Consider the following 10,386-nt stretch of genomic DNA (forward strand, 5'->3'; position numbering starts at 1 on the left):
CGCGTGGCGCGAGTGCTCTGGTCCGTGTGTGTGTGCAGTAGCACCCTGTCCCTGTATTGTCCTCAGTGCCTCGTGGTATTAGATGCGTTTCGGGTACTTCGTAAATAATACGTGCTTGTTCACTAAAGTGTGAAAGTATCAAAATTATCACTTAAAACCCAACCTCTAGGAAGGTAGTGTCTGGAAATACCACTTATCATGAGATCTCTAATAAGGAAACATTTAAATCTTTATTCTTGTTCCTCTGTGACTTCCCCAGAGTTTTGTCTGAGACGGAAACGGCGTGCCTGTGCCCACGAAGGACTCGCCCGGCAGCTCAGGCGGGGGCGGGGGTCGCGGTCAGCAGGCGCCGAGGTTCCCACTGTCCACCGTCACAAAGACTCACATGCTCTGCCCCGAAGGGGGCGCTCCCTCGGGTGCTCCGAGAGGCCCAGGGCCAGCAGCCGAGGCCTGGGGCAAGGCCTGCCGTCCCCACTGCTCTAACCGTGCGTGGTCCGGGGTGGCCGTGGAAGAGCTGGGCCTCTTCCCTCAGGCCTGCGTCGGGGGCACGTCCGTGGTTCCGTTGTTTCTCGTACCGTCTCATCTGCCGGGATGCTAACGGAGCTCCGATGTCCTCGGAAGGACACTGGCCCCTTCTCAGGAAGGCCCACGGAGTCTCTCCAGAAGCACCAGCTTTATCTTTAGGTTGACGTCAAGGGGGGGCAGTGTGGTCAGGTTCAGACTCACCCCGGTGGTGCCTGCGATGCCGGCCAGGACCCGGTGTGTGTCCCTGTAGAGGGCCAGGTGCGCAGGGGCGGCCTCCATGAGCAGGTGCGTGTAAGCGAGCATATGCCCCGACCCGGGCTGCACGTCCTCCCTCTTCTCGTACCTGCAAGATCAGAGGGTGGCTGTGCACCTGTGGCCCCCAGGGAGCCCACGCCCCGCCTCTGGGAGGAGCGCCTCATCTGCAGCCACAACACGGGGGGCACATACCTCCAGGCGCTGTTGACCTCCAGAAACCGAGACACGCCGGTCTGTGCGGCAGCGACGTCGATGTGCAGAACGACATCTGCGGACAAGCCACGGGCTTGGTGACAACTGCGAGTGGCGTGCCTCTGGCCCCAGCTGCAGGTCCCAGCACGGCCCCCAGCGCCCCCTGCCCCGGGGACACCAGCACGGCCCCCAGCGCCCACCTGTCCTGGGGACACCAGCACGGCCCCCAGCGCCCCCCTGTCCCGGGGACACCAGCACGGCCCCCAGCGCCCACCTGTCCCGGGGACACCAGCACGGCCCCCAGCGCCCACCTGTCCCGGGGACACCAGCACGGCCCCCAGCGCCCCCCTGTCCCGGGGACACCTGCACGGCCCCCAGCGCCCCTGCCCCGGGGACACCGGCACGGCCCCCAGCGCCCACCTGCCCCGGGGACACCGGCACGGCCCCCAGCGCCCACCTGCCCCGGGGACACCGGCACGGCCCGCAGCGCCCACCTGCCCCGGGGACACCTGCACGGCCCCCAGCGCCCACCTGCCCCGGGGACACCAGCACGGCCCCCAGCGCCCCCCTGTCCCGGGGACACCAGCACGGCCCCCAGCGCCCACCTGTCCCGGGGACACCAGTACGGCCCCCAGCACCCCCTGCCCCGGGGACACCAGCACGGACCCCAGCGCCCACCTGTCCCGGGGACACCAGCACGGCCCCCAGCGCCCCCCTGCCCCGGGGACACCAGCACGACCCCCAGCGCCCCTGTCCCGGGGACACCAGCACGGCCCCCAGCGCCCACCTGCCCCGGGGACACCTGCATGGCCCCCAGCACCCCCTGCCCCGGGGACACCAGCACGGCCCCCAGCGCCCCTGCCCCGGGGACACCAGCACGGCCCCCAGCGCCCACCTGTCCCGGGGACACCAGCACGGCCCCCAGCGCCCCCCTGTCCCGGGGACACCAGCACGGCCCCCAGCGCCCACCTGCCCCGGGGACACCAGCACGGCCCCCAGCGCCCACCTGTCCCGGGGACACCTGCACGGCCCCCAGCGCCCCCCTGTCCCGGGGACACCAGCACGGCCCCCAGCGCCCACCTGCCCCGGGGACACCAGCACGGCCCCCAGCGCCCACCTGTCCCGGGGACACCTGCACGGCCCCCAGCGCCCCCCTGTCCCGGGGACACCTGCACGGCCCCCAGCGCCCCCCTGTCCCGGGGACACCTGCACGGCCCCCAGCGCCCACCTGCCCCGGGGACACCAGCACGGCCCCCAGCACCCACCTGTCCCAGGGGACACCAACTCATGCAGTTTCCTCATGGCCACACCGCCAGGATAGTTGAAGTGGGACACATACAGGGCTGTGGCCGAGTATGTGGCATTCACCACAAGGTGTCCTATCACGAGGAGGGACCCCACTTTATACAGCCAAGACTTCTTATAATTGTTCAGCCTGGAAAGAGAACAGCACATCTCAGAAGACACTGCGGCAAAAACAGCTCCCGTCCACCGTGATCACAGCGAGCACTGATCACCACGTAGATGCACAAACTATTAGAGAAAGTGAGTAAATACCACCTCGAAAATTTCCTCCGCGTCATTCCACCCAGATGCCGATTTAAAATTTATATGATGTTTCCAAACATTCGGGTTACTGCTTAGGATCAGGCTCAGGGGACAGACACATGCTGGGCGCTGCCCGGTTTGTAAGCAAAGGGGACGGGCAGGGCTGCCGCTGCCCTGGGAGCTCCAACAGAGACCACGAGGCCCCACAGACAGGGTGCTCTCTGCCTGGTCCTCTACGGTCTGCTGGCCCACGGTGAGCACAGGATGGATGAGGCCGGCACTTGGGTCAGGTGCTGCTGAGCTGTCAGCTCCCGCCATGGGCAGTGACCGTCCTGCCTCAGCCCCGTGGGACTCTGCCTGCAGCCCGGGCACCCTCTCCGGGGGCCCTTCGTTCTGCGCTGGGCCGTCTCCCTCCTTCAGTAACCCCCACACCATCTCATGCCCCAAGCCCTGGGGCCAACAGCACTCCCCCGCCCTTCCCCCTTCCTCTGGCCTGTCATCTGCCTGGACAAACACCCTGCCACGCAGGGCCTGTCCCTCCGAGAAGTCAGCCCCGGAGACTACCCACCTGACTGAAGCCTGCCTGGCCGCCCTGTGCACTGGCTACCCCGTGAGGGTCCTCCCCGGGTGGCCGGGCCCTGGACGGTGTGCACAGCCGTGTGGAGACAGACCCGACTGATCACAGACCGTCGGTGGCCTGAGGCTGGCCCATCCTGACCTTGCTGCCCTCCCTCAACACAGGCGCCCACTGGGACACATCTGTTCACCCAGCGCCTCCCCCGCGTGACGGCGAGTGCGTGTGGCACGGCCATGGACGCAGTGGACTCACAGGCAGGCGCAGCCCCTGGCGGCCACGATGTTGAGCACGGGGAAGGTGTAGATGACGAACCGCAGCTCCTTGTGCGGGAGCAGCGAGTACAGGGCCACGAAGCCCAGCGAGGGCGGCAGCAGCACCAGGGCCCTCCTGTCCATGGCGCCCAGGGGCACGAAGAGCAGGCTGCAGCCCAGGCCGCGGGGCAGGGCCGAGTAGAAATACCACAGCAGCGGGGAGGTCTCGGGTGGGACGGTTAAGGAGGCCACACGCCAGCTAGTCACCTGTCCACACGGAGCGGGGTGGCACGGCGGACAGCCCCCGGGGCCCCCCTCCCCGGCCTCTCCCCATCCCGTCCCCCCGCCCCCGCTCCACACGGCAGCACGGCCTGTCCCAGGGTGACAGGTGCGCTGGGGGCTCGTCACGCTATAGTCCCCACCTGTGCATGTGCTTGCGTACTCCGCAACAAACCGTTGCGAGTCACCGTCAGAGATGATCCCGAACGCTCGGGGACAAACTGAGCGTCCAGAGGCAAGGCGGCGTTTCCACAGCGGGGAGAGCAGCTCCCGCCGCGTCCCCTGAGTGAGGCCAGGGGCGCCGGCTGCCCTGCCCCACGGCCTGACCTACAAACACACTTGAAGGATACTCCCCAGTTGGAACTTTTGTTCAGGATGGTGTTGTACCAAAGCACCTTTCCCTCCGGCCACACGAGACATCGCCAAAAATAGGAGTCCACGGCGACCGTCAGTCCTGGTAAGACGAAGGAGACCCTCAGGAAAGAACACGGCCACGTGAGCAGCTCGGACTTCACCACGGCGGTGCAAATGGCAGCCCAGAGTCCCCAGCCACGGGTCGACGTCCCGCGAGGCAGCCACGCTGGTGCAGAGGCCACAAGCCACGCTTCACGGGGAGCAGCCCACGCATTGGGACGTCGGCTCCCCTGGTGAGCCAGGTGCGGGGCCCAGCCATCCCCTCCCGGCCCGGACAAGGGGGAGAGTCTGGGGACAGAGCCCCGGGCAGAGGGGAGAGGGCCTCTCGGGGAAGCTCGGGCAGAACCGCAAGGGGAGCCGCATGAAGACGTAATGCTGCTGAAAACTAAGGTGATTTCGTTTAAAAAGCCTCTCTCCTGAATTTCTCTTCACCTTCCTAAAACCAGACAAAGCAGAGCTTCCGGTGAAAACAGCTCCGGCGACCCCACTCACCTAAGCAGAGGGCCCCGGCCGGCACGGCGCAGCGCAGGGCCTTTGCCACGGAGAGCCTCCGGGTGCAGAGCAGTGTCAGCAGCACCAGGCCCAGGAACAGGCTCAGCTCGGCCCTGAGCACGAGGATGGCGAAGGCCGAGAGCCGGGTGAAGCGGGCCCACTTCAGCTGCAGCCAGGCCGTGAGGGCCAGCAGCACTGCAAGACATGGGGTGCCGGGGGCAGGCCGATTGACTTCCCCATCGTGGAAGCCACACAGAACCCTCCAGAAGACAGCCAACGCCATTCAGACCCAGATCTGCTGACACTGGGCCCGGGCTCCAGCCACGGAGCCTGCCCCATCACTCGGCCTGGGGCCACTTCTGCGGGCCCGACTGCACCCGGACCCCAGATTCCTGCATCCCGCAACCTGCGTCCTAGCAACCCCACGCCCCTGGCTGCACACGCCCCGGCGCTAGCCTCGCCTGGCCTCCCTCCAGGCACGCAGCCTGTCCTGCTGGCTCCACGGGGGTTCCTTCGGAATGGCGCCTGCCTGCCACCTTCCCCACCACACCCCACAGGGGTCCCCTCCCACGGCATGGGGAGGTCCCGGCCATGCCTCTGCTCTGACCGGCACAGACCCCCAGACCCACGCCATCCACAGCCTCCCATCCCACCGGCTCTCGGTCTCCTCATGGCTCCCAGGGTACGGCCATTCTCCCATCTGCCTGGGTCACCCCCAGGACACCTAGACAGAGCTGCCCGTCTGCCGCGCAGGCAGCTTCTCTCCATCCAGCACTCACTGTCCGCAGGCTAGGGGAGCCCTCCCAAACGGCCTCTCGCTGGAAAGTGCACCTCCATCCAGCACCGAGGCCCTGCTTCTCATCACAGGCTATCTTGTCACCAGGCATTTCCGAGATGCCCAGCAGGAAGCAGCTTTCGTCAGGCAGACGCACCCTGGACGGACACCCCTTCACCTGGCCGGTGCGCCCAGTGACCCGCGTGGCTCAGCAACTACCTACCCACAGGCAGGGCCAGCACGTTGGGGAGCGTCCGCGTGCAGTAGAACATCAGGTGGAACTGCGTGGCTGTCACCCAGCAGAACATGGTGGCCACCGTGGCCCCAAACTGCCGCCTCACTTCTTTTTGTAAAGTCCAGAGTCCGAAGATGACGCCGAGTCCAAGGACAGCCCTGACTAAACAAACACGGCAATGTGTGTGGCCGGCAGCGACAGGCGCGGGGAAAAGGGATCCCGACAGGTTACTGGTGACGATGAGTTAATGACCAGGTGACAATAAAACCACCTCAAAAGAGGGGCATCGACTCTGCTACTGAAAACAGACGGGGCGTGGGGAACGGACAGCCTGGACCCTGGCACCTCGACCCTACAGCTTCGCTGTGACCACGTGGCCTGGGGCAGGCGGGCTCTGGGGGACACAGCCACTGGGCAGGGCAGGCAGTGTCCAGAGGTCAGTGTGACCGACCGGCCCAGCACCCTGGAGGTGACGTGACACCTCCAGGGCCACACGTGCTGAGAGCCCGATGCTCAGACGTGGCGCTGGCTCTTCTGTCTGGGGCTCCCTGGACCCCACAAAACCAGCACAGCTGGTTTAGCTGCCCCCCCGGGGTGGCGGATTTCCGGGAGTCTACGTACAGGCAGACAGCTAGCTGCAGAGTGTGTTTGAGTTCATTGGGGAAACCTAAATAACGTCCGGGTACAGACACGATAAAAACGTACTAAAACGGAAAAATGGTGATTGTTGGCTCAACGATGAGGTTGTGGGGCAATATGTACAGAACGTTCTAAATTTGGTTTTGAAAGTTATGCACGTGGGCACACAAAAAGATCCAGACCGATCTGCACAAAGCCCTATCAACGGTGACCTCCGGGTGGGGGAAGGGAGGCCTCGGATGCAGACGGATGCAGCAACGGCGAGGCTGGTTGCTCCTCGGCAGGGGGGTGCAGCACCGCGGGACGCGCCATGAGCCCACTGCATCTCCCGCCTGGGGAGGAAGGGCTGGCACCCTCACTTCACGGACCCGAGAGCAGAAGTGAGAGGCGCTCAGTTAGCTGTCCCAGCTCATGCCCCAGAAAGGGCCGATGTCTGAGCTGCCCTCGTGCTCCAGACCACCACGGTGAGTGGCCACAGATGGCCAAGCTTCCAACGGAAGGACACTCCTGAAGGAGGGAGCCTCCACCAGGCTCCCTGAAATCCCCTGACCACACCACGGTTCTTCCTTCCGTCCTCATCTGAAGACCCCCTTACCTACTAGCTGAGAATAAAACTTGGATACTTCCAGCAGGGACAGCACATAGACCGCAGGGCTGGAGAGCACCGCCACGGCCAGGGGCCCAAGGAACGTCCTGGGGACCACTCCGGGGAACTCGAGATGGTCATACTGCAGGGAGAACAGAAGGTCAGTGGGCGCCTGCGTGGGGATGCTGCATGGTCTTGGACGCAGGGGCTCACCTTGTCCACGTCCAGCCGGTGGTAAAGCAGGTCATGCATGGCCTGCAGGTTGAAGCTCTCCTCCACTTTGGCATAGGGGCAGGTGATGAGGTGGATGGCGGCTGCAGCCAGCAGCAGCCCCAGCAGCCGGCGCTGCCTGCCCGCGCCCGACGGCCTCTTCCCAGCCATCGCGCTCTCCCGCCTCCCGGGCCTTCAGCGGTCATCAACAGTGTGGCTCTGTGAGCCTGGGGAGAAGACGAAAACGCAGATTCCCAGGTTTCAAAAGTCCCCCGTGAGTTAACACCTGGGGGTCTGGGTGAAGGGTGTGTGTGAACTCTTTATACTACTGTTGTGGGGGCGCCTGGGTGGCTCAGTCGTTGGGCGTCTGCCTTCGGCTCAGGTCATGATCCCAGGGTCCTGGGATCGAGCCCTGCACCGGGCGCCCTGCTCTGCGGAGAGCCTGCTTCTCCCTCTCCCACTCCCCCTGCTTGTGTTCCTTCTCTCACTGTGTCTCTCTGGGTCAAATAAATAAACAAAATTTTAAAAAAAAAAATCACACACAGGTAAACACTTCCATCACAGATGTCCTCCTGAATTCTCTCTCCCTCATCAGGACCTGGAGTCCGCCCACCAGAGTCCACCAGAGTCCAGTTGTGCTCAGTGCAGTCCCCACCCCCCTGGGATGTCCACTTTCCTTTGCACCTCTGGCCTCTGAGGACTCCTTACTTCCCTGGTAGTTCAGTGACCTGTTGGAAAGATCTTGCAAATACATTGTAAGCAGCATTGTAATGGTTTTCAGTTGGATGAGGACATCCGCTGCCCCCAGCAATCACTGATGTTGATGAGAAGTCGTTTCCAATCTAGTTGTCTTTATTTTGGAAGTAATGTTTCTACTCTCTGATAAAGTGTGATATTTTTATGTATTTGTGTGCGGGTGTGGGTGTGTTTGGTTTTTTTTAAAAAAAAAGATTTTATTTATTTATTTGAGAGAGAGAGAGAATGAACGAGCAGTGAGGAGGGGCAGAGGCAGAGGGAGAAGCAGGCTTCCCGCTGAGCAGGGAGCCTGACACGGGGCTCGATCCCAGGACCCTGGGACCATGACCTGAGCCGAAGGCAGACGCTTAACTGACTGAGCCACCCAGACGCCCCGTCCGTGTGTTTTTTAATTGTCATATCATAATCCACATTTCTGTTTCTCTCGCTGTGTCTCTGTCAAATAAATAAAATCTTTAAAAATAAACAAACTACTGTCGTTAACATTCATAGATCTGAACACATCAAAAAAGAAAGTTCAAAGAAAAATCATGCTTGAGCGCTTTTTACGTCTTAACCAGCTACCTCACGCTCTGAGCTGTGTGCAGATATTTCCAGGGAGAAAGGCTTTATTTGCAGGACTGAGTTGGTCCTCCAGGCAGCGGGCCTGGGGCTGGCCCAGCCTCTGGAGGGTAGCAGGGTGGCCCCTGCTCTCGAGAGGCTCAAATCTGGCAAGAGAGTAGGTCCCCGTGGTCTGGGCAGAGAGACCGGGGACAGGAGGCTGTGGGGCGGGAGGGATGCATCTGGAGGACCACAGAGGGGCAGCCACAGGAGGGCAGGAGGTGGGACGCAGGGCTCAGGGCAGCCAGCGAAGCCCCTGCATCCAAGTACAGCGGGACAGGAGCTGTGGATGCCCGCCCTGCTGTGTCCTGCCCCTCACCCTGGGAGCCACGTGGCACCTCGCGTTGTGAACATGAATACGTAGGTGGCAAAAACATGAGCGTGTCCTCGAGGTGTTCAGACAGGTGTGCCTGCGGTGGGTCACCAAAATCCCAACGGGGCAGTGCCGGGAGGAGCCTATGGTACCAGGCTTCCCGGGAGACACACAGTTTTCAACTTGTCGGGAGGCAAGATGACAAGCTGTTCTTCAAGTTTCTGGCTTCTCTTAAAACATGATTTTATTTGATCAAATAAAATTTGATCAAAACCAGAAGGATCAGAAACAAAAGGAGAGAGCCACCGTGCTCGCTACCTTTTACTGGAGGGAGATTTATGAAGTCTGTGGTCGCCAGAGACGGCGACTGGGGGATCCACAAGGGAAGGAAAGTCTATGGAGTAGGAGCAGGAGTCCTGCTCAAGGTGCTGGTGAGGTGGGGGCAGGAGGGGAAAGGGGCTTTAATAAAAAGAATTACCAAGACAGCATGCAATTCCTTTCTTCCCAGATATAAAAACCACGGAGGGACAGAGGTGCCACCAGCTTGTCCCCCCGCCTTTCTAAAGCGTAAGCTGCTTGAGGTGGGACTTCTGTGCCCCCTCCCCAAGGAGCAGGGACTCGGCCATCAGAGGAGCCAAGCGTGAATGCGGCCGGCGCTGTTCTCTCCGCGGAGCCTGGCGCGCACAGGGCGCGACGAACCACGTGAAGAGGAAATCCAGCAAAACTCTTACACGTGGATCTCATCACAGCAGCCGCGGTTTCATTAAAAACGCGTTCGTGCTGTCCTTTCCAGCAAAGCCAAGGAGACCCCCGGACGCTCGCAGGGTACTCTCGGCTCCCCTTACTGTTACGAGGGGGAAAGCTGAAAGAAGCCGGAGGCACCCACACCCCAGCTGCTGAGACGCTGCCGGAGAATGCTGCTCGGCCGCGCGCGTCGCGGGCCCACCGCGGTCCCGGGGCAGCTGAGACCAGGCCTGCCCGCCCCCACCCGTGCCGCCGCCCCGAGGCCGCTCCCCTGCAGGAAAACGCATAGCGTCAGCTCGCAAGCTGCGGGGTGCGCACGGCCGGCGCCCAACCCGGCTGCCGCTGTCCCGCAGGAGGCCGAGGGCAGAAGCCACAGGCGCGCCGCCTACGTGGACGGCCCCCGCAGCGCCCAGGCCGAGCCGGAGCGCGGGCCCAGCGCCCGGGAAGGCAGGGCAGGAGCAGGTGCAGAAAGCAGGTGCGGCGCCGCGCGGGGCCGGAGACCGAGAGGGAACAACGCCGAGTCCCTGCCCCGCAGGGGCACACAGGCCCGCTCTCGGCGGAGGAGGCGACCTGCGAGGGCCCTCCTGTCCCGCCAGCTCGCGGCGAAGGGCTCTACCGACACGGACGCCCCCAGGCTGGAGACAAGAGCGGCAGCTCGAGGCCAGAGACGACCACGGCCCACGCTCGTCGTGGCTCTCCTCATTCAAACCCGGGCTCCCGCGCCAGCCGCCTCGGGCCGGCGACGACGCTCCGCCCGCTCGGGTCCCCGCCGCCCTCCCCGACAGCCCGGGTCGCGCCCTCGCCCGCCGCCAGCCCCGAGAGCCCCGGCCGCGGTAGGGCGCGCTGACCTCGCCAGCCCGCGACGTCGTCCCTCGACGCACGGCCCCTACGAGTGCTCGCGGCCGGAAGCGGAGCGACGGAAGCCGAGAACCGACGAGAGGCCCTTGCCCAAACCTAACATGGCCCCCTAAGCCTAGTTACCGTCGCGGCGGGGC

The 10,386-nt window shown here is 63.5% G+C and overlaps 1 protein-coding gene across 2 annotated transcripts; it reads right to left on the reverse strand.

The window, feature by feature from the left end:
- Nucleotides 1-211: 211 nt before the first annotated feature.
- ALG12 (ALG12 alpha-1,6-mannosyltransferase) lies at nt 212-10,370 on the reverse strand. Of its 2 annotated transcripts, none has more exons than XM_036069302.2 (10): nt 10,240-10,370; nt 6,982-7,205; nt 6,778-6,910; nt 5,532-5,705; nt 4,534-4,728; nt 3,978-4,081; nt 3,350-3,573; nt 2,238-2,407; nt 973-1,048; nt 212-868 (listed from the first exon to the last, which is right to left on the reverse strand). In XM_036069302.2, exons 2-10 carry the CDS (start codon nt 7,147-7,149, stop codon nt 637-639), a joined length of 1,476 nt encoding a protein of 491 aa, XP_035925195.1. In that variant the 5' UTR covers nt 7,150-7,205; nt 10,240-10,370; the 3' UTR covers nt 212-636. The 2 variants fall into 2 exon arrangements, with proteins under 2 accessions (XP_035925195.1, XP_035925196.1); XM_036069303.2 differs by lacking the exon at nt 10,240-10,370 and adding an exon at nt 9,126-10,192.
- Nucleotides 10,371-10,386: the final 16 nt, after the last annotated feature.

This window comes from Halichoerus grypus, chromosome 6 (assembly GCF_964656455.1).
Source record: "Halichoerus grypus chromosome 6, mHalGry1.hap1.1, whole genome shotgun sequence".
NCBI classification, from domain to species: domain Eukaryota; kingdom Metazoa; phylum Chordata; class Mammalia; order Carnivora; family Phocidae; genus Halichoerus; species Halichoerus grypus.